This window comes from Oncorhynchus mykiss, chromosome 9, assembly GCF_013265735.2.
Source record: "Oncorhynchus mykiss isolate Arlee chromosome 9, USDA_OmykA_1.1, whole genome shotgun sequence".
NCBI lineage: Eukaryota > Metazoa > Chordata > Actinopteri > Salmoniformes > Salmonidae > Oncorhynchus > Oncorhynchus mykiss.
In genome coordinates, this window is record NC_048573.1 from 42,154,045 (window position 1) to 42,180,333 (window position 26,289).

General features: G+C 42.6%; 1 protein-coding gene and 1 long non-coding RNA gene across 3 annotated transcripts; one reads left to right on the top strand and one right to left on the bottom strand.

Moving 5' to 3' along the window:
• Nucleotides 1-1,040: 1,040 nt before the first annotated feature.
• LOC110532120 (protein RCC2 homolog) lies at nt 1,041-6,530 on the bottom strand. Its single transcript, XM_021615738.2, has 11 exons — nt 6,270-6,530; nt 5,569-5,789; nt 5,259-5,352; nt 4,868-5,011; nt 4,520-4,740; nt 4,288-4,402; nt 3,954-4,120; nt 3,491-3,671; nt 2,498-2,676; nt 2,274-2,351; nt 1,041-2,149 (listed from the first exon to the last, which is right to left on the bottom strand). Exons 2-11 carry the CDS (start codon nt 5,773-5,775, stop codon nt 2,045-2,047), a joined length of 1,491 nt encoding a protein of 496 aa, XP_021471413.1. The 5' UTR covers nt 5,776-5,789; nt 6,270-6,530; the 3' UTR covers nt 1,041-2,044.
• Nucleotides 6,368-25,277, top strand: LOC118966050. Of its 2 annotated transcripts, none has more exons than XR_005053251.1 (3): nt 6,368-6,503; nt 23,892-24,176; nt 24,323-25,277. It is a non-coding gene; the product is annotated as an uncharacterized LOC118966050 (long non-coding RNA). The 2 variants fall into 2 exon arrangements; XR_005053252.1 differs by lacking the exon at nt 6,368-6,503 and adding an exon at nt 20,804-21,001.
• The last annotated feature ends 1,012 nt before the right edge of the window (nt 25,278-26,289 follow it).

A 26,289-nucleotide genomic window follows, 5' to 3' on the forward strand; every position in this document is an offset into this window, starting at 1 on the left:
ACCTGGCACCATCCCTACAGTGAAGAATGGTGGTGGCAGACTAGTCAGATCAAGGGAAAGATGAACGTAGAAAAGTAGAGATCCTTGATGAAAACCTGCTCTAAAGCGATCAGGACCTCCGACTGGGGTGAACGTTTCCTTCAAACAGAAGAACGACCCTAAGCACACAGCCAAGACAACGCAGGAGTGGCTTTGGGACAAGTCTCTAAATGTCCTTGAGTGGCCCAGCCAGAGCCTGGACTTGAACCCGATCGAACATCTCTGGATACCTGAAAATAGTTGTGCAGCGATGCTCCCCATCCAACCTGAAAGAGCATGAGGATCTGCAGAGAAGAATGGGAGAAACTCCCCAAATACAGGTGTGCCAAGCTTGTGGCGTCATTCCCAAAAAGACTCGAGGCTGTAATTGCTGCCAAAGGTGCTTCAACAAAGTACTCGGTAAAGGATCTGAATACTTGTGATTTTTTTTTTTAAATAATAAAATGTGCAATAATGTCAACCTGCATTTGCCTTGTCATTATGTGATGGTGTAGATTGCAGGGGGGGGGGGGGGGGGGGGGGACAATTTGAATTCATTTGAATACAAATTTACCAAAATGTGGAAAAAGGGGTCTGAATACTTTCCGAATGCACTGTACAACAATGCTCTTTTTTTTGCTCACACCTAGATTACTGTAATTGAGAGCTCTACAGACAAATTAAATAAAAATCTGCATTTTCCTACCAGTGGTGTTTCCACTAGTAAATGGGGAAACCAAGGCTTTCTGAAGGCATCGGCGCTTTCACCAAATTGTGCCAGAAAAACAGACTACTCAGAGCTTCATTTTCTGTACACAATTCAAATTAGGGCAGCATAAATAGTAGCATTTGATTCAGATTTTTTCCCCTCCACTGTTTTCATCAAAACTCCATGGCACAGCAGTAAGTTGTTGGCTTTAGTAGCCAATACATTTGGAATACCAGGTTAGCGTCATACATCATGCCCCCCCCCCCCTCAAATATAACAATTTATGGGATTATTTAGGATGCTCAACACAGAAGTTTATGAAAAATCATTTTAACAGTGCAGAAAGTGTAGTTTCACACTAAAAGAGGCACACAACTCAAGTCCTCCCAAAATCACATTCATGCTGGTTTTCATTCCCAAGACTGCAGTGTCCACAGCTGGTTTCCCAGGCTAAAAAAAGGAGTCACTAAGAAAAAAAACATCAGGAATGACAACAAGCAGACACTGGCCTTTGAGGGACAGTTGCGCATCCTCAACGCCAACATTTAATCATACAAGTGAAGAGAAACCAAGGAATGAAACACAAGTCAATGGCTGGAGAGCATCAACTTGGTGGCACATGTCTCAGATCCCCATTGTGTTTTGACAATGCATACAGATCGACCTGACAAAGAGTAATACTGCCACGGACTTCATGAACAAATTAAACTAAATTCAGCAATTGGTCTTTGGGAACAAACACATTTACTCCAAACCCCCAAACAACAATTTCAAAAGGCATGAAGTGTTGGTCTTGAAGTGATCCCTCACTTGGAAATGAATCTGCCCAATGAAGGACTGATGTAGCACCTGTTATGGTGAGGGAGAGGACATTGATCAGTTCAACAGAAGGATAATAACAACAGCAAAAAAGACTTCATGAAAATATAGTGAACGCTTCAGTGGAGTTGCATGGATTTTGGGGTAGGAGTAGAACCCAGAGAGGAATAATGTGCTTGGGAGAGTTGAGTGGTAGAGTTCCTCTATCCAGCTGTAGAAATCTGACAGGCGTTGTGAGCAGGATGTATTCTGTCCAGAGTAGATTTCTTTCAGTCTTAGTTGTGGCACATTTTTGTTCATTTAACCTCTGAATCTATGGCCTAGACCCGACTTGTTTTTCAAAGTGTATGCATACATATTCATGAGAGCCCACCCTCCCCAGCCATCCATCATGACTTACAAAGGTGACCTAAAGGGCGGGTGCATTCTGGAGAGAATCAGTTGTCTCTGGAGTAAAAAAAAATAAAAAAAAAAGTGAGGCAGCTGGATGGTGCCCTATCAGAGCGTGCGTGGGTTGTACTCTGGCAGCTTCTTGAGCTTGTCTTGTTCCTGTGGAGTATCCTGTCTGGCGATGACCAGGCAGTGTGCGTATCCCATCACCACCTGCAACCACAAACAACATAAAGTTTCAGAGTGAACATGTACCTAAATGCAGTTCCCATCTTCAGAATACATGAGTGGGAATTCAAATTCATCACTGTTTTCATTCTCTGTTGCTGCTCCACACCTGTTCAGTGTAAACTCCATCCAGGGTCTTCACCTCCTGAGCAGTAGTGGAGGACTTGGCCTTGTTGTCTCCGTATCCCTGTAACAAAACCCATGTCATAAGAGGTGAAGCCGGAACAGGTGTGCCAATTCAGCAGTCTCTTGAGCACACAAGTACATTTCTATAATGCTACAGCACTTTGGGTGCGAGAAGTCTGCTTTATAAATACACCAATTAAAACTTACCAGTTCTCCAAAGGTGGGGGAGGGTCCCCAGCTGATGGTGCTGTCGTCTGCAGCAATAACTATACTGCTTTTCCCGCACGCCAGACTGCGGACCTTCCAGCCACACAGGTCCTGCACAGCCTTGGGGTACATGGTAGACTCCCGCGAGGTATTGGTGACCCCCCAGAAAAACAGCCCTCCTGCACACAAAATGTTAATATTGTGGCTTCCTTATCAAAAAACACCAGCAAAATGTGTCCAACTCTTTGGCGTAATGGCTACACTGTTTAGACTGACAGATGTAAGGTTCAAAATCAGTTGGCACACCCCTTGAAAATCACAATATACACTCAGTGTACAAAACATTAAGAACACCTTCCTAATATTGACCTGCACCACCTTTTGCCCTCAGAACAGCCTCAGTTCGTTGGGGCATGGACTCTAAAAGGTATTGAAAGCGTTCCACAGGGCTGCTGGCCCATGTTGACTCCAATGCTTCCCACAGTTGTGTCAAGTTGGCTAGATGTCCTTTGGGTAGTGGACCATTCTTGACACACACGAGAAACAGTTGAGCGTGAAAAACCCAGCAGCATTGCAGTTCTTGACACACTCAAACCGGTGCGCCTGGCACCTACTACCATACCCGTACCATAAGCACTTTTTTTTCTTGCCCATTCACCCTCTGAATGGCACACAAACACAATCCGCATCTCTATTTTCTCAAGGCTTAAAAATCCTTCTTTAACCAGACCTCCCCATCATCTACACTGGTTAAAGTGGATTTAACAGGTGACATCAATAAGAAATAGCAGCTTTCACCTGGTCAGTCTGTCTTGGAAAGAGACATGTTTTGTACAGAGTGTATATCAGGTAGAGCAACAGACGTGGGGAAGTAACAGTAGTATTCTTGGTTTAAAGTGGTATCAATTGATAATAGGGGTAATAAATAAAATAATTCTAAAAAGATTTACTCATCAGTGCGACATTCAAGGGGTTAAGCATTGTGTCCCATACCCATCTCATTTATAGCGAAGGAGCACTGATAGCCAGTGTAGATTTGGGATGCCCCGCGCCCGGGGAAGTCGAAGAGCTTCACCAATCTGGGAACCATCTCGTCCTTCTGCTCCGTGTGACCCAGCCGTCCATAACCACCAAAGCCCCAGGAAAACACCCGCTTCTGGGAGTCCAATATCAGCTGGAAACACACACACCTCGCGCTAACATCACTAATATACACAAACACTATTGCGAGACGTAAAGCTCTATACCATTGCTTGATTTCTATTTCTAAAATGCACATTTCTGGCTCAAGGGGTATTTGTGACAATAGGGATCAGAGCCTGTATTTATAAAGTGTCTCAGAGTAGGAGTGCTGATCTAGAATCAGGTCCACATGTCATTTTATTCATTATGATCTAAAAAGGCCAAACTGATCGTTCTCCAAGACTGAATACGCATCCTGGTCTTCCCTCCTCACCGTGTGATTGCCTCCGCAGGCGACGTCTCGGACCACCACGTTAGGTACAGGCGTCACCTGGCCGTCCTTACTCTTCTCGATGAAGATGGCCACGCGGCGTGCAATGGTCTCACAGTCAAACTCGATGCGCTGGGCGCGGGCAATGAACTTGCCGTCAGAGTTGTGTCCTGTAACCCAAAACAAAATAATTGCAAAATTGCAAAATAAGTGCAATGCCAGTGTTTGATCTAGAAAGATTTTTGAAGGGGTCATTGTGAATCTTTAAAATGTGTCATTAGAAAAACATTTTCACAGTTTAAATCTGTCCAGTCCTGCTCGTTAGTTGCATACATACCTAGCTGGCCATACTCTGGGCACCCGAACGAGTAGAGGTTTCCTTTGCAGTCCACCACCATGCTGAACTCTGCCCCACACGCCACCTTGACCAAGGGCTGCCCATTGTACTGGATCTGAGAGGGGAAAGGAGAAGCTTTGATAAGCACAAGCTCAGCATGTGGCCATATTAAACCTATAATAAATCAGCCACAATAATTAGGCTGATGAATAATGAGGTTGATGTTGCTTACCAGGGCTGGACTGAGGACTGCATCTGTTTGGTTGCCCTGGCCCAGCTGGCCCAGTTTGTTCTCTCCAAACGAGTAGGCGGTGCCACCCTCTGTCAATGCCAGGGTGTGGTTGCGTCCACAGGCTGCAGCCACCACCACTTCGTCTGCGAGGGCCTCAATCAGCTTTGGGGCCTCCAGGCGCTTGGTGTCCCCGTGACCCAGCTGACCCTTTTCATTTCGACCTGATAGAGGGAGAAAGAAGTCAATATTGATCCTTTCTCCTGGACTCAAACAAGCTAGAATGATTACATCTATGAAACATATACATACAAGTACAAACTATGAGATATTACAGTATAGCATTCTTACCCCAGCTCCAGAGCTTGCCCTCAGTAGTGATTAGGAGGCTGTGGGCAGCACAGGGCCCAGACACCACACTGCTGACCTGCACGTCACTCATGCTGCCGTAGCGGTGAGGACCCCACAAGTTCTGGCCTAGGTTCCTGAAGGCCGCTGCGAGACCCCACACACCACAATTTTAACGTAAAGTCTGCTGCGATTGTAAATGCACTTTAAAGTTTGATTTGATAAGAAACAGGAACAGTTCAATACTGCAGTCAATTTTTAGGATTGCTTCAAGATTGTCAGTAGAAAGACAGGAAAAACTACTTTCAAAGTTGGTAGCACGAGTGCTATTGAGGGACAACCAAGTGGAGTATTGCATACAGCAATGTACAGGACTGGGCAGGGTTATTTATACCTTGTGCTTTTGGCACCTCTTTCCTTCCGATGAGATCCCAGTTGGTGGCGCCGAAAATGAGTAGTTGACCTTTGACTTTAGGTAAGTCAAGTTTCTATAGAAATGACAATACAGGGATCAGCTTTATCTTAACGTTTCTCCTGATGTTTTGTTCTAGCACTGCATAAGCACCCTTGATTTACAAGTGACTAATAACATATTGTTACATTTTCCATTCACATTAACCACAATTCTATAGTCACATCACAAACCCCCTCCCTTGATTACCTTAACAATGTTCGACAACCTAATGCAGGTCAGGAGGACTTACTATTTTTTCCTTGATATCGTCTGCGACAGTGACTGGTTGAAGGCCTGACTTTGTAGCAGGCTTGCCAGGTTTCTTTGTGTTCTCCTGCTCTTCATAATCGTCAAACTCATCATCACTGCTGAACTCCCGTTCCTTCTTTTTGCCTCCTGCCCTCTTCCTCTTGATCCCACCATTCCCTGAGACTTCTGTTACCTTCTTGCGTGGCATGTTTGTCAAAATATCTGTATTAAAGTGGGGGTGAAAACAAAGACATGCATTTAGATATCAATACAACCGAAACCAAACTATTATTGCTGAATTGCTGTCAACGCAATGCTCTTGAGAGGAATTACATGTGAACAGTCAAAGGAAAACTATGCGTAAATGGCTTGTCATTTACACGTTAAATTCAAGTCCAAGTACACACAAGTTAGAAAGCCACCTATCTTAGGCACGATTAACATAGCAACTCGCGCTAGTAATGAATTCTAGCACTCAGTTGTCCGCATTTCTTTGTCTTTGTGCTAACATAATCTGAGGCTACTACCTACTGAGCAACAGACAACTATTAAACTACGGGAAAATACGAAAATAGCCACACAGTGCACGGTTTCACTGGATAAAAAAATGAATTAGTTAGCTAGCTAATTTAGCTAGCCAGCTAACGTCACTAACTAAGGCCAGCTAGTGTGAGCTATCGATATCTCAACAAAGACACAAACCTTGGGTAACGTTAACTAACGTTAGCTAGCTAATACACCGATGAAAAACTTTCGCTTTCTCCAACTAAAAGTTGCTAAACCTCTCGAGTTCCGATTATTTGACTTCTAATTCGGTGACTAATTAACGTCTGCAGAAGGATTTCCTGATTCTCTAGTGTCTGTCCGTCTTCCTCGTTTTTTTTGATGGATTTTTTTGAACAAAAGAATCTGCAGTCTCCGGCTCGATGAAACCACGTGAGTACTGCCTACATTTATAATTAACTACAGTTGGATAATGCAAAAAGCCATAACTCTCCCTTATGTATACGTTACAGCTTGTGATAAAAGTTGTAACATATACACTGAGCGAAAATATAAACGCAACATGTAAAGTGTTGGTTCCATGTTTCATGAGCTGAAATAAAATACCCCAGACATGGCACAAACTTGTTTACATCCCTGTTAGTGAACATTTCTCTTTTGCCAAAATAATACATCCACCTGACAGGCGTGGCATATCAAGAAGCTGGTTAAACAGCATGATCATTACATAGGTGCACCTTGTACTGGGGACAATAATAGGCCACTCTAAAATGTGCCGTTTTGTCACACAATACAATGCCACAGATGTCTCAAGTTTTGTGTGAGCATGCAAAATCATGCTGACTGCAAGAATGTCCACCAGAGCTGTTTCCAGAAAATGTAATGTTTATTTCTCTACCATAAGCCGCCTCCAAAATCACAACCACAGACCATGTGTATGGCGTCGTGTGGGCGAGCAATTTGCTGGTGTCAACGTTGTGAACAGAGTGCCCCATGGTGGTGGTGGGGTTATGGTATGGGCAGGCGTAAACTACGGACAACGAACACAATTGCATTTTATTGATGGCAATTTGAATGCACAGAGGTATCGTGACGAGATCCTGAGGCCCATTGTCGTGCCATTCATCCGCCGCCATCACCTCATGTTTCAGCATAATGCATGGCCCCATTTCGCAAGGATCTGTACACAATTACTGGAAACTGAAAATGTCCCAATTCTTCCACAGCCTGCATACTCACCAGACATCACCACCCATTGAGCAAGTTTGGGATGCTCTGGATCGAGGTGTACGACAGCGTGTTCCAGTTCCCGCCAATATCCAGCAACTTGGCACAGACATTGAAGAGGACTGGGACAACATTTCACAGCCCACAATCAACAGCCTTATCAACTCTATGTGGAGGAGATGTGTAGCATGCACTGCATGCATGAGGCAAATGGTGGTCACACCAGATACTGACTGGTTTTCTGATCCACACCGCTAACTTTTTTTAAAAGGTATCTGTGACCAACAGATGCATATCTCTATTCCCAGTCATGTGAAATCCATAGATTAGGGCCTAATGAATTTATGAACTGTAACTCACTCAAATATTTGAAATTGTTGCATGTCGCGTTTATATTTTTGTTCAGTATATGTTTCAATGTTTACCTGGGATTCGTTTGCTGTGGATGTCTGGCCTATAAGTGTTTTGTTTGATGGTCTGCTTTATCGCTATGAGCCCTCCCCCTTTGTCGTCTGTCTTTTTTGTTAAAATGTAAATATGTGCAGAGACGTGACATGCCGGCCTGGCGGGTACTACAAAATAGAAATACATGGGACTTGGAAAATGTCAAGAAAACTACAACCCATGAAGCGACCAAAGTATCATGTCGCCCTCTTGTGACGGGGATGTGCATACCATCCAAAAGCACATTTTTGTATTATCTAGGCTAGAGCTACAGATGAAAGAGGAAATCTTTGACTGGAGCTCATTGCTAAATGTCAGTGAATTACATACTTGAAAGTCTTAATTTCAACAGCCTGACCCTTCCACTTTGTTTGCTAAGCTAGTACGCTTAGGGATGGGGCTTAGGTAACCACTCTGAAATTCAGAATGCCTGAAGGTCAAATAGACTGACATGATCGTTGGAAACATATTTGGAGCTATACATTGTAGACAATGTAAAAACAAAATGGGGGGCAAAACAGCCTTTGAGTTGTATGATAGGGTAAGCTGAGTTGCACTAAGTTCATGAAGCTAAAACTGTCTTTACCGAGAACAAGGTGGTGAGACCTCATTGTCTGTGTCTGTCCATTACACTCTGCATCATCACATTGCAATAGAGCCTGGACCCCACTAGTGAGTGGAGGGGAGAACGGCTCATAATAATGGCCGGAATGGTGTGAATGGAATGGCATCAAACACATGGAAACCATTCCCATGAGCCTGTTCTGCCCAATTAAAGTGCCACCAACCTCCTGTGGTGTGGTGGGGGGTGACCTCCAGATTTCAGGAGAGTGACCTGATGCATTTGATAGGCTTACAGAGCAACCAGTTGTGAGGAGATGTGCATTCTGAAATGGATGTAGATAACAAAGAGGAAAAACATAATTCTGCAATACTGCAGAGGGTCTTCAAATGCCTGAAGTTAACTCCCTTTGACTGTTCAGAGAGAGCCCTTATAAAACATTTGGGGGGGGGGGATCTTCACGAATCAGACACGTGGTTGTCGGACGTGTGTGAAGTTTCATATGTACATTTCACCTACATCTGGTGTCCCATCTAGGGACCAACCAGCAGTGGGATATAGGGTACTATGTTGTTGGAATGTGCCAAAACTTGCAACTGGAAAGAAAAGGCAGCAAAAGCAAAGGCCAGGGTAACATAACCAAAGACATTTTATTTCATTGCGTTATCATACAAAAAAAAATCATTGGAAACTATTTTTGGGGCATCCATATACGTTCATTTGTTCTCACATTTTGAAAGAAACTCCTTGCAATATTTAGTTTTGCTATCAATACCTTCATTTTTGTTTGCAATACTAAGAATTTCTTTCTCAACGTTGCTTGATATTAACAGCACAAAAGTAACTCACTCACTAGAGGATTGCACCATATAATAACACTATGACTCTATTAAAGGTGTTTAAAGCAGCAATCCTTAACTGAAACATTAACAAAGTGTCCTCCCCGCCACAGTTTCAGTAAAAAGCTGAGGGATGGGGCTTGAGAAATGCAACCACTCTCGAATCCACCCACTACGCTATGAGTGCAAGGGCTGACCATCCATGATATCAATAATTTTAATCAGGTTTTTAGGTTGTTTACATTTAGTTTGTTTACAAACATTGGAGTCAATAAAACAAGTTATATTTTGGGTTTTGATGGGGTACGACAGCTGAACTATGCTCATGAGGCATTTACACGTTATATTCTTCAAGAATCAATGGGTACATATCATTCATTTATAAGTCCAAAAATTGATGTAGCAACTAAGGGTTGCCCTTTTAACAGGCAGTGACCTTCATACAGCAGAACTATGTCACCATTTGAACGTGATCCATTAACCTGCCCCAAAAATGTATTCTGTCCCCTGTTCCGCGAATGTCCCACAGAATCTTTTCCTTGTCCTGCATTTGGGCATTTTAGATGTGGTCACCCTAATTCCACCGGTGGAATCATTGCTGCTGCCTCACCATGTAGTCTTGTTTTTGACATTCACACGTGATTGAGAGGGTTCACAAGTCAATTGTCTGTTGTCAGTGAGAAAGCCCTACTAGACCGGACCTGGTGCTGTAGGCTAGCTCAAGGCCCTAGTTAGTAAGTCAAACTGTAGGTGTGTCTTTAGAATGAAAAGGTCCACCGTGTTGGGAGCCATTTTGATTGTAAGAGTATATATGATATTTTATGCCTGAGCGGCTAGTCATCCTGTGTTATTTGTGTTTAAGGTCTCTGCCTGCCTTGCCCATCTCACGATGGTGTTGACTCAGTCTGTACTGCATGTCTGGATCTGCCATATACTTCTGAGGAATGTAACACACTCAGGTATCTTATGGCAGAACAGTCAGCTGCAAGGATGCAATGAACTGTTGTTTTCAAGCAATTGGTGGCTAATTTGAGTATGAAAAACGTATTTGAAAAATTCCAGTCGGGCTTCCCCACACTTCACAGCACGGAAACTGCTTTCTTGAAAGTCATTAATGACCTTCTGTTGGCTACCGATTCATTCTCTATTTTAGTTGCCGCGTTTGTCACAATTGATCATAACATCCTTGTTGACCAGCTGGAGGAGGTGGTTGGGAATCTCCAGCGTTTCTCTCGACTGGTTCAGGTCATGTAAATGTGGCAGACATTTTTCAGTGAGCGTGGGTGGTTCAGAATCGTCCCCAGCACCTATTCGCTATCGTGTCCCTCAGGGGTAAATTCTGGGCCCCATCTATTTTCCCCTGTACAGTTGAAGTCAGAAGTTTACATACACTTAGGTTGGAGTCATTAAAACTAGTTTTTCAACCACATCACAAATTTCTTGTTAACAAACTATAGTTTTGGCAAGTCGGTTAGGACATCTACGTACTGCACGACACAAGTAATTTTTCCAACAATTGTTTACAGACAGATTATTTCACTTATAATTTACTGTATCACAATTCCATGGGTAGTTTACATACACTAAGTTACCTGTGCCTTTAAACAGCTTGGAAAATTCCAGAAAATTATGTCTTGGCTTTAGAAGCTTCTGATAGGATAATTGACATCATTTGAGTCAATTGGATGTATGTATGGATGTATTTCAAGGCCTACCTTCAAACTCAGTGCCTCTTTGCTTGACATCATGGGGGGAAAAAATCAGCCTAGACCTCAGAAAAAAATTGCAGACCTCCACATGTCTGGTTCATCCTTGGGAGCAATTTCCAAATGCCTGAAGGTACCACGTTCATCTGTACAAACAATAGTACGCAAGTATAAACACCATGGGACCACGCAGCCATCATACCGCTCAGGAAGGAGATGCGTTCTGTCTCCTAGAGATTAATGTACTTTGATGCGAAAAGTGCAAATCAGTCCCAGAACAACAGCAAAGGACCCTGTGAAGATGCTGGAGGAAACCACAGTAAAACGAGTCCTATATTGACATAACCTGAAATGCCGCTCAGCAAGGAAGAAGCCACTGCTCCAAAACCATAAAAAAGACAGACTACGGTTTGCAACTGCACATGGGGACAAAGATCATACTTTTTGGAGAAATGTCCTCTGGTCTGATGAAACAAAAATAGAACTGTTTGGCCATAATGACCATCGTTATGTTTGGAGGATAAAGGTGGAGGCATGCAAGCCGAAGAACACCCTCCCAACCATGAAGCATGGGGGTGGCAGCAACATGTTGTGGGGGTGCTTTGCTGCAGGAGGGACTGGTGCACTTCACAAAATAGATGGCAGCATGAGGACGGAAAATTATGTGGATATATTGAAGCAACATCTCAAGACATCAGTTAAAGATTGGTTACAAATGGGTCTTCCATTTGGACAATGACTCCCAAGCACACTTCAAAAGTTGTGGCAAAATGGCTTCAGGACAACAAAGTCAAGGTATTGGGAGTGGCCATCGCAAAGCCCTGACATCAATCCCATAGAAAATTTGACTCAGTTACTCCAGCTCTGTCAGTAGTAACTGTGGGAAGCTTGCTGAAGGCTACCCGAAACATGACCCAAGTTAAACTATTTAAAGGCAATGCTACCAAATACTAATTAAGTGTATGTACACTTCTGACCCACTGTGAATGTGATGAAAGAAATAAAAGCTGAAATAAATCTTTCACTCTACTATTATTCTGACATTTCACATTCTTAAAATAAAGTGGTGATCCTAACTGACCTAAAACAGGGAATTTTTACTGGGATTAAATGTCAGAATTTGTGAAAAACTGAGTTGAAATGTATTTGGCTAAGGTGTATGTAAACTTCCAACTTCAACTGTATATGCTTCCCCTTGGTGATACTGTATCATCTGCAATCATAACATTCAGGTTCACTGCTATTCGGATGACACGCAGCTCTATTAACCAATCAGACCCAGTGACCAAGCTAGCGTAGCTATCCATCACAAGTGTCTTGATGACATCAAATGTGGTCTGACAATTTTCTCCAGCTCAATGATAAAAAAAAGATCTGAGGTTGTTGTATTTAGCCCCCACCATGCTATAACTCAGATTGTAGATAACCTTTGTCAATTGTCCACAAATGTAAATCATATGGCCAAAAACCTTGGTGTCTTCTTTGACCCTGACCTAAACCGTGAGCTGCATGTAAAGACGGTTGTCCAGTCCTACTTTTATCATCTAAGAAATATATCTAAAGTCAAGTATTTTTATCTCAGTCATCGATCTAGAGAAACGCATACAATGTTTTTATTTGCTGTCTCAGTCAGAAATCACTCCATCGTCCACAGTAAGTTCAGAACGCTACAGCTCAGTATACATAGAACCCCAAGGCACCAGGAAATGTAATCATATCACACCTATTTTAGCTTCTCTACACTGGCTACCAGTCACTTTTAGAATAGATTTTAAAATGGTATTAATCACGTTTAAGACTAGGCTTGGTTTAGCACCATCCTATATCTCAGATCGTTTATAACCCCACGAGCCAAGACACAGCCTGAGATCCTCTGGCAGGGCACTGTTGACCATTCCAAAGTCTAGGTTGAGACCTAAAGGAGACTGGGAATTTGCCATTTGGGTTAGACTTTGGAATGGTCAGCAAATGTCACTTTCTTGCAGATTCAATGCCTCTTTTTATATACTTGTTGGAGACATGCTTTTAATGTATGATTTCAATGTGTGATTTGAATTAATCATATTTTTTTTTCTTAATTTCTCTTTCCTCTTGTTTTTGTTTATTTGTTTGTACTTTTTATTATTTTAAGATGGGAAGCACTTTGTTACTTGTATTAAAAATCACCATACAAATAAAGTTATTATTATTTGTGTTTGTACTGTACATGTAGCCTCTACAGCCTCAGATGAAAACAGAGTAGTTTTGAGGTTGAGAGAGATGAAGTGTCAAAACTATTACAGAGCATGGGAGGGAGTTGTTCACACAGAAAATTCTACAGTGTTGAATCAACACTGAAAGTGTTACATTTAAGACTGAGCCAGTGTGTATATGGGTCCACACTTTTCAGTGTTAAATTAACACTGTGCATAGTGCTGACACTATTACACTTTGTCAGTGTATTAACATAACGATAGACCACTTAAACTGATACAACACTTTCACTCACGGGTTGCCAAAAATAACTAACTGAAAGCTATGCCCCGACTAAGCCACATCTTCAATATAGTTTCCTAGTGTTCATTGCATTTTTGAGTGAAATGTAGAGTTACCATCCATGACTGCATTTGTTAGTGGCAAAAGCTAGGTTTCCATCCAATTGGCGACATATTTTCATACCCATATTCTAAAATATGCATAAAGAAAATATGTGCATTTTCCACACCATTGGTGTGTTTCCACTAGTGATGTGAACCTGAGGATTTCTGAAGGCTTCGGGGCTTTCACCAAATTGTGCTGGAAAATGGTTCATTACTCAGAGCTTTATTATCTGTACTCAATTCACATTCATGACATTTGCTGGTCAGCAATAAATAGTAGGTTGTGATTATCAGATATGTAAAAAAAATTTCTCCACTGTTTTCATCAAAACTCCATTGCGCAGCGGTAAATCGTTGGCAATAGTTGCCTATAATCAGTTGGAATACCAGGTTTACATCATTCTTCACTTTTTTGCTTTCAAGTTTACTACACTGCTCACAACAATAAAGGGAACACTTAAACAACACAATGTAACTCCAAGTCAATCACTCTTCTGTGAAATCAAACTGTCCACTTAGGAAGCAACACTGAATGACAATACATTTCACATGATGTTGTGCAAATGGAATAGACAACAGGTGGAAATTATAGGCTATTAGCAAGACACCCCCAATAAAGGAGTGGTTCTGCAGGTGGTGACCACAGACCACTTCTCAGTTCCTATGCTTCCTGGCTGATGTTTTGGTCACTTTTGAATGCTGGCAGTGCTTTCACTCTAGTGGTAGCATGAGACGAAGTCTACAACGCACACAAGTGGCTCAGGTAGTGCAGCTCATCCAGGATGGCACATCAATGCGAGCTGTGGCAAGAAGGTTTGCTGTGTCTGTCAGCATAGTGTCCAGAGCATGTACATCAGGAAACGTGGAGGAGGCCGTAGGAGGGCAACAACCCAGCAGCAGGACCGCTACCTCCGCCTTTGTGCAAGGAGGAGCAGAGAATTTGCCAGAGAACACCAAGATTGGCAAATTCGCCACTGGCGCCCTGTGCTCTTCACAGATGAAAGCAGGTTCACACTGAGCACGCATGACCGGTTTGGCGGTGGGTCAGTCATGGTGTGGGGTGGCATTTCTTTGGGGGGCCGCACAGCCCTCCATGTGCTCGCCAGAGGTAGCCTGACTGCCATTAGGTACCGAGATGAGATCCTCAGACCCCTTGTGAGACCATATGCTGGTGCGGTTGACCCTGGGTTCCTCCTAATGCAAGACAATGCTAGACCTCATGTGGCTGGAGTGTGTCAGCAGTTCCTGCAAGAGGAAGGCATTGATGCTATGGACTGGCCCGCCCGTTCCCCAGACCTGAATCCAGTTGAGCACATCTGGGACATCATGTCTCGCTCCATCCACCAATGCCACGCTGCACCACAGACTGTCCAGGAGTTGGCGGATGCTTTAGTCCAGGTCTGGGAGGAGATCCCTCAGGAGACCATCCGCCACCTCATCAGGAGCATGCCCAGGCGTTGTAGGGAGGTCATGCAGGCACGTGGAGGCCACACACACTACTGAGCCCCATTTTGACATTACATCAAAGTTGGATCAGCCTGTAGTGTGGTTTTCCACCTTAATTTTGAGTGTGACTCCAAATCCAGACCTCCATGGGTTGATAAATTTGATTTCCATTGATAATTTTTGTGTGATTTTGTTGTCAGCACATTCAACTATGTAAAGAAAAAAGTATTTAATAAGAATATTTCATTCAATCAGATCTAGGATGTGTTATTTTAGTGTTCCCTTTATTTTTTTGAGCAGTGTATTTAAAAAAAGGAATCTATGGCATTATTTATGATGCTTAACATATAAGCTTATACTATACTAAATAAAATAAAACTATTTAACAACAGTGCAGAAAGTTTGGTTTCACATAAAACCATTTTTGAAATAATGTGCCTTCAATGGGATTTGACCTCATAACCTCACATCGCTGAATGTTCCATAGTTCCCTACTCTACTTGCTAAGTTACCGGTCAGGTGAAACTAAACTAACTATACTGAACAAAAATATAAATGGAACAATTTCAAAGATTTTACTTAGTTACAGATCATATATGGAAGTCAAATTGAAATACATTCATTATGCCCTAATCTATGGATTTCATATGACTGGGAAGACAGATATGAATCTGTTGGTCACAGATACCTTTATTTTAATTTGATTTATTATTATTATTTTTTACCCCCTTTTTTTCACCCCAATTTCGTGGTATCCAATTGTTAGTAGCTACTATCTTGTCTCATCGCTACAACTCCCGTACGGGCTCGGGAGAGACGAAGGTTGAAAGTCATGCGTTTTCCGATACACAACCCAACCAAGCCGCACTGCTTCTTAACACAGCGCACATCCAACCCGGAAGCCAGCCGCACCAATGTGTCGGAGGAAACACTGTGCACCTGGCAACCTTGGTTAGCGTGCACTGCGCCCGGCCCGCCACACGAGTTACTGGTGCGCGATGAGACAAGGATATCCCTACCGGCCAATCCCTCCTTAACCCGGACGACGTTATGCCAATTGTGGACATCCCGGTCGCGGCCGGTTACGACAGAGCCTGGGCGCGAACCCAGAGTCTCTGGTGGCCCTTAACCACTGCGCCACCCGGGAGGCCCGGTCACAGATACCTCAACAAAAGGTACGTGGATCCAAAAGCCAGTCAGTATCTGGTGTGACCACCATTTGCCTTTGCAGCATGACACATCTCCTTCGCATTGAGTTGGCTGTTGATTGTGGCCTGTGGAATGTTGTCCCACTCCTCTTCAATGGCTGTGCAAAGTTGTTGGATATTGGCAGGAACTGGAACACACTGTCGTACACGTAGATCCAGAGCATCCCAAACTTGCTCAATGGGTGACATGTCTGGTGAGTATGCAGGCCATAGAAGAACTGGGATTTTCAGCTTCCAGGAATTGTATACAGATCCTTGCAACATGGAGCCGTGCATTATCATGCTGAAACATGAGGTGAGGGTGGCAGATGAATGACACGACAATGGGCCGCAGGATCTCGTCACCGTATCCTGTGCATTCAAATTGCCATTGATAAAACGCAATTGTGTTTGTTGTCCATAGCTTAGGCCTGCCCATACCATAACCCCACTGCCACCATGGGGCACCAGCAAACCGCTTCACCCACACAATGCCATTGTGGTTGTGCGGTTGTGAGGCCGGTTGGACGTACTGCCAAATTCTCTAAAATGAGAAGCGGCTTATGGTAGAGAAATTAACATTAGTTGAGAATCTGGAGAATCAGCATTTGTGGGTTCGATTACAGGCTAAAAATGGCCAGAAACAAAGTACTTTCTTCTGAAACTTGTTCTGAAAAATGAAGGCCATGCCATGAAAGAAATTGCCAAGAAACTGAAGATCTTGTACAACGCTGTGTACTATTCCCTTCACAGAACAGCACAAACTGGCTCTAACCAGAATAGAAAGAGGAGTGGGAGGCCCCGGTGCACAACTGAGCAAGAGGACAAGTACATTAGAGTGTCTAGTTTGAGAAACAGATGCCTCACAAGTCCTCAACTGGCAGCTTCATTAAATTGTACCCGCAAAACACCAGTCTCAACGTCAACAGTGAAGAGGCGACTCAGGGATGCTGGCTTTCTAGGCAGAGTTGCAAAGAAAAAGCCATATCTCAGTCTGGCCAATAAAAATAAAAGATTAAGATGGGCAAAAGAACACAGGCACTGGACAGAGGAAGATTGGAAAAAAGTGTATATACAGACAAATCTAAGTTTGAAGTGTTTGGATCACAAAGAAGGGCATTCGTGAGACACAGAAAAAATGAAAAGATGCTAGAGGAGTGCTTGACGCCATCTGTCAAGCATGGTAGAGGCAATGTGATGGTCTGGGGGTGGTTTGGTGGTGGTAAAGTGGAAGATTTGTACATCGTAAAAGGGATCTTGAAGAAGGAAGGCTATCACTCCATTTTGCAATGCCATGCCATACCCTGTGGACGACACTTAATTGGAGCCAATTTCCTCCTATAACAGGACAATGACACAAAGCTCAGCTCCAAACTATGCAAGAACTATTTAGGGAAGAAGCAGTCAGCTGGTATTCTGTCTATAATGGAGTGGCCAGCACAGATTACCTACTAGAATGCCAAAGGTCTGCCCGGCTGTAATTGCTGCAAATGGAGGATTCTTTGACGAAAGCAAAGTTTGAAGGACACAGTTATTATTTAAATAAAAAATGATTATTTATAACCTTGTCAACATCTTGACTATATTTCCTATTCATTTTGCAACTCATTTTACATATGTTTTCATGGAAAACAAGGACATTTCTAAGTGACCCCAAACTTTTGAACGGTAGTGTATATCATGAGGCCTTATTTTGAGGCCTAGTTTTACGCTAATACAGTGGCCTGAAACTCTTTGTTTACATGCCACATCAGGCCTGTAAGACACATTATGCTGGCTTACAAAGTGATGTGTAATTCCTGTTGAGTTAGGATAGCCAACAGTTGGAATTTTCAGTCACCCGCAAGCTGCATTCAGAATGACTGTCAGGGTTATAAACATTGATAAAGGAGACTACTAGTGATATTACATTTGATACGGGAGCTCCGAGGAATGCGTCGCAATCGCTAAGCAGCTAACTTTGAAGCAGTGTGTCATCAATGACGTCCGAAGCTTTGTTTGATCACATGCTTTTTCAAACCGTGTGTCACAAAATGTGAGATCCCACTGTTTTTGCCCTGGTTCCAGTGCTTTCTTCAACTCAAAGCTGCTTTCAAACACTGACATCTATTTGGACACCGTACTTACAAATATAGTTAGGATTTTGTACAAATACTTCCAGCTGCCCAGTAGCTTAGCAGGTAGAGTAGGGAACTATGGAACATTCAGCGATGTGACGGTATGAGTTTGAATCCTGTTGAAGCCAAACTATTTTGAAAATGGTTTCTGCTCTGTTGTTCAAATACATTTGTTTTATTTAGTATAAGCTTCTGTCTTATGCATTCTAAATAATGCCATTGATTCAGAATGCTAAAAAAGGAAGCATGATGTAAGATGTAAAACTGGTTGGTATTCCAACAAATTACAGGCTACTAACACCAATTACAGGCTTCTAACACCAATGTAACACTAGCCAATTTGCTGTGCAGTGTTTAGTCACCATAACATAAAGCAACAATAGCTCATGAAGTTGTTTACTGGATAGTTCACTCTAGGAAACTACAGTTGAAGTCGGAAGTTTACATGCACCTTAGCCAAATACATTTAAAAACTCAGTTTTTCCACAATTCCTGACATTTAATCTAAGTAAAAAGCCCCTGTCTTAGGATCACCACTTTACTTTAAAAATGTGAAAGGTCAGTATAATAGTAGAGAATTATTTATTTCTTTCATCACATTCCCAGTGGGTCAGAAGTGTACATACACTCAATTAGTATTTGTTAGCATTGCCTTTAAATTGTTTAACTTGGGTCAAACGTTTTGGGTAGCCTTCCACAAGCTTCCCACAATACGTTGGGTGAAGTTTGGCCCATTCCTCCTGACAGAGCTGGAGTAACTGAGTCAGGTTTGTAGGCCTTCTTGCTCGCACACACTTTTTCAGTTTTGCCCACAAATTTTCTATGGCACTGAGGTCAGGGCTTTGTAATGGCCCCTCCCAATACCTTGACTTTGTTGTTCTTAAGCCATTTTGCCACAACTTTGGAAGTATGCTTGTGGTCAATGTCCATATGGAAGACCCATTTACAACCAAGCTTTAACTTCCTGACTGATGTCTTGGGATGATGCTTCAATATATCCACATAATTTTCCGTCCTCATGATGCCATCTATTTTGTGAAGTGCACCAGTCCCTCCTGCAGCAAAGCATCCGTACAATATGCGGCTGTCACCCTGTAACGATCCTCTTCGTCTGATGAAGAGTAGTCAAGATCGGACCAAAACGCAGCGTGGTTAGTGTCCATGTTAATTTTAATAAATAAACTGAACACTGCAATAACCAAAAAAAACAACAGCGAGAACGAAACAGTTCTGTAAGGTGCAGACACACAAAAACAGAAAACAACTACCCACAAACACAGGTGGGAACAGGCTACCTAAGTATGGTTCTCAATCAGAGACAACGATAGACAGCTGCATGGTGTTTATACTTGCGTACTATTGTTTGTACAGATGAACGTGGTACCTTCAAGTGTTTGGAAATGACTCCCAAGGATTAACCAGACTTCTGGTCTACAATTTTCTTTCTGAGGTCTTCGCTGATTTCTTTGGATTTTTCTATGATGTCAAGCAAAGATGCACTGAGTTTGAAGGTAGGCCTTGAAATACATCCACAGGTACACCTCCAATTGACTCAAATTATATCAATTCACCTATCAGAAGCTTCTAAAGCCATTACATAATTTTCTGGAATTGTGATACAGTGAATCATAAGTGAAATAATCTGTCTGTAAAACAATTGTTGGAAAAATTACTTGTGTCATGCACAAAGTAGATGTCCTAACCGACTTGCCAAAACTATAGCTTGTTAACAATACATTTGTGGAGTGGTTGAAAAATAGAGTTTTAATCATAAAATCAAATCAAATGTATTTATATAGCCCTTCGTACATCAGCTGATATCTCAAAGTGCTGTACAGAAACCCAGCCTAAAACCTCAAACAGCAAGCAATGCAGGTGTGGAAGCACGGTGGCTAGGAAAAACTCCCTAGAAAGGCCAAAACCTAGGAAGATACCTAGAGAGGAACCAGGCTATGTGGGGTGGCCAGTCCTCTTCTGGCTGTGCCGGGTGGAGATTATAACAGAATATGGCCAAGATGTTCAAATGTTCATAAATGACCAGCATGGTCAAATAATAATAATCACAGGCAGAACAGTTGAAACTGGAGCAGCAGCATGGCCAGGTGGACTGGGGACAGCAAGGAGTCATCATGTCAGGTAGTTTTGAGGCATGGTCCTAGGGCTCAGGTCCTCCGAGAGAGAAAGAGAGAATTAGAGAGAGCATACTTAAATTCACACAGGACACCGGATAGGACAGGAGAAGTACTCCAGATATAACAAACTGACCCTAGCCCCCCGACACATAAACTACTGCAGCATAAATACTGGAGGCTGAGACAGGAGGGGTCAGGAGACACAATGACTCCAACCTAAGTGTATGTAAACTCCCGACTTCAACTGTATGTTATCGTACAGTGCCAGTCAAAAGTTTGGACACACCTACTCATTCCAGGGCTTTTCTTTATTTTTACTATTTTCTACATTGTAGAATAATAGTGAAGACATCAACACTATAAAATAACACATGGATTCATGTAGTAACCAAACAAGTGTTAAACAAATCAAAATATATTTTATATTTGAGATTCTTCAAAGTAGTCACCCTTTGCCTTGATGACAGCTTTACACACTCTTGTAATGTCATGGGCTGTGACATCAATTACTGCTCAAATGACTTTTTATGTTGGTCTGATGCTGTATTCTCTCCTTAATGAACCATCCATGGAAGCAATGTCACTCCCAGATGTTTTGATTCCCATATTTGGTGTCAATGTTTCAGCCGCTCTGAGCTGGGAGTGTCAGGACAGACCGAGAGCTCCGGGAGAAGAAATAACATTTATGAAAGTAAGGGACACTGTGTGTGAAGGACATCTACTGTATTATATGGTTATATTTAGAAGTAACGTTAAAATGTTCCTTGTCGTTCATGGTCTATTGGGGCAAAACCTTCCCTTGCAATTTAGCATTGTGTGATGCAATGCTGTAAGCCAGTACACATTGTTATGTTTACCCAATATCTAGCCTTGTGTCTGTCAATGCCATATCCTGTAGGTTCTGTGAATGAGTTCTAGTACACTTCTGTCTTAAAAAAGGCTGACCGCATAGACACTCAGACAGGTTCGTGACCATCTTCCAGCAGGGCTGTGGTGTCACACATTGGGCACTCCCCTACTTTTACAATCATACAGATTTACAAGCAGCGCAATCACGAATATAGCACGACATCAGCACTGCCTGGGACACCAACCCAGAATCTCACTGAACAAATCAAACCAGGACTAATCAGATCCTCATCAAACGAATGGAAATGGATGCCTTATCAATCAAATGCAGACAAATCAAAGCTGTATCAATTAAGTACAGACAAATCATTGCTCTAAAGCAGGAAACATCTATTTAAATATAATAGTACATGACAGGCTACAAGTCCCATTTAGAACACAGCAGGGTCGTCTCTCTCTCTCTCAGCCGTGCGTGTGCATCAGTGGAGGCTGCTGAGGGGAGGATGGCTCATAATGTCTGGAATGGAGTCAATGGAATGGTATCAAACACATGTAAACCACGTCTTTGATGTTGTTGATACCACTCTATTGACTCCATTCCAGATATTATTATGAGCCGTCCTCCCCTCAGCAGCCTCCACTGGTGTGCATGTCAATGAGAATCTCAGTTACACGTGTGATCTCAGTCATGTGGGAGTGTGTGCGTGCATGCATGCGAGCGAAGTGTATGAGATATCCCAGTTGCGTGCGTGTGTGAGCTCAGTGGTATGTTTCCTCACAGCAGCGTGTGCATTATTTGTTCAGTTCAAGCACCGTACAGAGCCACCTCAGCCAAGGAGTGGTTCAGTGTGGTGTCAGAGCTCACTCTGCGACTGCATAAACGTTTACTAAACCCCAGACTAGTCTAGCCGCCCTACATGATCCACAGTCCTGAGCTCCTCTAGTATAAGCCACCTGTCTCTGTCACTATCATCTCAACCTCAATCCTACACAGTGTAGCACAATCATACCCAATGTCGGCCTTGCCAAATTCATTTAGAAAATAATTGACCATTGTTATTGTTAAGTAACTTTGTGAAATTGGGAATTAACAATAGTCTTTCTTGGTGGGTAAAGTAGCCAACCTCATTATTATCACGCCTCAGGATATAACCCAGATGCAGACACAGGAGGCAGATAGTACAGTTCTCATATTATTTATTGTAAACACAGGACAGGCAAAGGGCAGGTTGAGGACAGGCAGTGGTTTGTGATTAGGTCAGTCAAACAGGTACAGGACGGCAGGCAGGCTCGGGGTCAGGGCAGGCAGAATAGTCAGAACCGAGGAAACAGAACTTGACAAAAAGGAAGACAGGAAAGCCCCCTGGTAAGACCTGACAATACAAAACAAACTGGCAACAGACAAACAGAGAACACGGGTATAAATACACAGGGGATAATGGGAAGAATTGGCAACACCTGGAGGGGGGTGGAGACAAGCACAAAGACAGGTGAAACAGATCAGGGTGTGACAATTATTGGATATTTGACATATTACACCCCTTTGCAAACAGAATACTCCCTGATATAGATACAAAACATGCAAGTACTATAGAGCTACAGATGTAGGATCTTAATTTGAGCCAGTGTGCTACAATAGGAAAAATAATTCAGCAGCAACATGAAATGCAAATTATTCAGTGGATTATAATTGATGGATATCTTTGTTGGGGTGATACATTTTTTGTTAGGGCAAATCAAGTCTGAATTGTCAGTGGAAATTACAAACTTTAGAAGCCTTTTTAAAACTCAAATGCACTACAAGTTTGCATTTCCTGCAGTACAGGATCATTCTCAGCAACAAAAGAGTGATCAAATTATGATCCTACATATGGAGAGATACAACTTGATTTCCTATAGGGACAAGAGACAGCTGTCACCTTCACCTTTGTAATAGGAGTGCATTTATTGACCATGCTATATTGACCAGGACATGAACCCTATTCTTCAGCGATAGGGCAGACTTTTCCACATGGAAACAGGCTTTCTCTCAAACCTGAGGGGCCCAAAGCTAATTCGCTCCACACTAGTCAGGGCTGTAGGGATAGTTTTGATTTTCAGTCTCCTGTCTGTAAGTGCTCTTGATGCTGGGTAGAAATTCCCACGATACCCATTGCAGTGGAAAATCCAGTGGGATTGTACCTTGACCTTGCATTGGTAACCTTGAAAGTCCTCTCTTGACCTGTAACCCACAATTTGCATCTGTTTACTTAGCTAGTCACTATTTTTACTTAGCTAATCACCCATGGCTAAAAACCCTGGGGAGTGGTAGTAGTGTCCAATGTAGCATGCTCTAACTCAGGGGTAGGCAACTAGATTCAGCCGGGGGACGATTTCTGTCGGAGCAGATGGTCTGGAGGCTGGAAGATAATTCTGATCATTTATACACTGCAAATTGACAACAACTGAGCCCGAAATGAGATTGATTGTAATTGAAAATAACAATAATTTCATACCTTGATTACACGATCACGTCTCTTTTATTTGTGGGAATGGTGAACAGATTTCTTAAATTAAACTACGTTTTACCTGAATTTCTGATAATTGTAGTCTTTGCTTTACCAAAAACTAAAATCACCAAAATGTAACAACTTTTTGACAATGGCCCAAAAGAACGCCTGTTGCTGACCCCTGATCTGAATGCCTTCAAACCAATTAACTAAGGTTGGAATGATGCACTGCTCTCTTGCAAGGAAACCTCCCCCACGCTTGATGTAGGAGGTCCAGGTGATGCAGCAAGTTCTGAAAATGAAAACGTGTCTAGTCCGGAGGGCCTGCAAAGTCCAGATGGTATGGCCTGCACAGACAGCCCACCTGGCCCCGATGACGTCATCACAACCAATCCGACCAGCCGCTATGACATCCTGAATAGCCCGACCTGCCCTACATGATCAGTCCAGACGTCATTTTCAGGACCAGTCGTCCAGAGGTCAACTATGATGACGTGCCCTGTGAGAGCCTCCTCTCTCCTGTGGAAGGTGGGTACTCATACAGTGGTGCGTGCGTGTGCATATGTGTGTGTGTAAGTGTGTGTGTGTGTGTGTGTGTGTGTGTGTGTGTGTGTGTGCGCATCTGCAGATGCATGTGTGCGAGAAAATAATGTATGTGATTAATGTCTCCCCAGTTGTGTGTCAGATTGCATCTATGAGAACGTTCAGAGGCAAGTGGACCATCATGGCACCAACAACAGCTGGAGCGGCAGTGAGTTTGAGAGCTATGATGAGCAGTCAGACAGCGGGACCAAAGTCAAGACCCTGCATGGCCCACAGCAGTAGTAAGATAGGGAGGGCTCTTATTTTGTATACTCAGCTGCTTTTGCAATCTCTATATTTTTTTGTATGTGTTATTCAGACCTTGATACTATACATAACTTGGTGCTACAATTATTTAATGACACCCAAGGATGTCTGTTGCGTCAATGTAAGCATTGTTGTTTTTTGAATGGAGATGTATTGAGGACTCTAGTGCCCAAAAGCCTGTTTTAGCATGGGCTAAATTGAGAACTTTCATTGAGAACTTTCACCATTTTGAAGTAGTCAACTGGGTAGAACTTCCTATGGGTTAAGGAAGGATCACATAATTCCATCCGGGTCATCAGGATGGATCAACCAATGAATTATACTCGTGAGCAAACATTCCATAACTGCAGGTGGCAGTAAATCGCCAATCTTGGCTTTATACCTGTTCAAACAACACACTACAGGTGGCAGTACGTACCCTTTCAGCTAACTACTTCAAAATGGTACTGCTTGTGCGCTCGCACACAACATAATGGGACAGTTACAATATTGCAATCTCTGTACATCTCTGTCAGTGGAGGCTGCTGAGGGGAGGACGGCTCATAATAATGGCTGGAATGGAGTGTTTGATACCGTTCCATTCTCTCCATTCCGGACAATATTATGAGTCGTCCTCCCTCTCAGCAGCCTCCACTGGTCTCTATGGTATGTTGCTATGTCTTTTTCAAAATATAGCAGTACTATGTAGGCTCAAATATCATATGAAAAGCATATTATGAAGTCAAATGCACATCACTTTTCAATCCCAAATTGTAACCAATAAAGGTTTTCGTTGTAGTAGCATTTTAGTATGCGTGTCCAACTTTACTAGTAGCCCTATGGTGTAATATGCTAACACTTGACTCTACAAACCACAGGAGGTTGGTGGCACCTTAACTGGGGAGGACTGGCACGTGGTAATGGTTGGAGCGGAATAGGTGGAAAGCTATCAACAACATCAAACACATGGTTTCCCTTCCAGCCATTATTATGAGACGTCCTCCCTTCAGCAGCCTCCACTGAAAAGGTATGAGAGTTTAATTCAACTAAAGTTGGGTTAATTAACACACACTCATCCTATACTGAGGAGCATATGTACACAGCTAGTTTAAATGCACTGCCTTGCTGTGTGTTTAGTAGTTAGTGGTTTTGTCAGCAGTCTCTCTTGGTTCCTCTTCTTCTTCTCTGGGACTTTATAGCAGTCGCTCATGGTTCCTCTTCTTCTTCTCTGGGACTTTATAGCAGTCTCTCATGGTTCCTCTTCTTCTTCTCTGGGACTTTATAACAGTTTCTCTTGGTTCCTCTTCTTCTCTGGGACTTCATAGCAGTCTCTCTTGGTTCCTCTCCTTCTTCTCTGGGACTTTATAGCAGTCTCTCTTGGTTCCTCTTCTTCTTCTCTGGGACTTTATCTACACATTGCTGCTCCTCCTACTGCTGCTGCTAAAGTTTATTTCTCCTCTGAGTCTGTGTTGGTTATGATCAGACAGGAGTATGGTTTCTATAATATGAGGTATCGATGATATGCATCTTTTTAAACTGATTTTTTTATTTATTTGAGTTTTGAAACTATATATATACTGTATATTTATTTTTTGTGTGTTAGGCTTAGGAGCAAGGGGAAATTGTATATTGCAAAGGAGGGCAACACAAATGACTTGTCTTTGCCTGCTGAAGGAAAGATAATTCAAAATATATTTTTTCCTGAATACCATGGAACCAAAGTAGGACCAATGTCTTTATATAATGACTATCTAAGGAGAACGATAGGACGGTGTACATTTAAGCTTCTCTGCACTTTCTAAAACAAATCAAC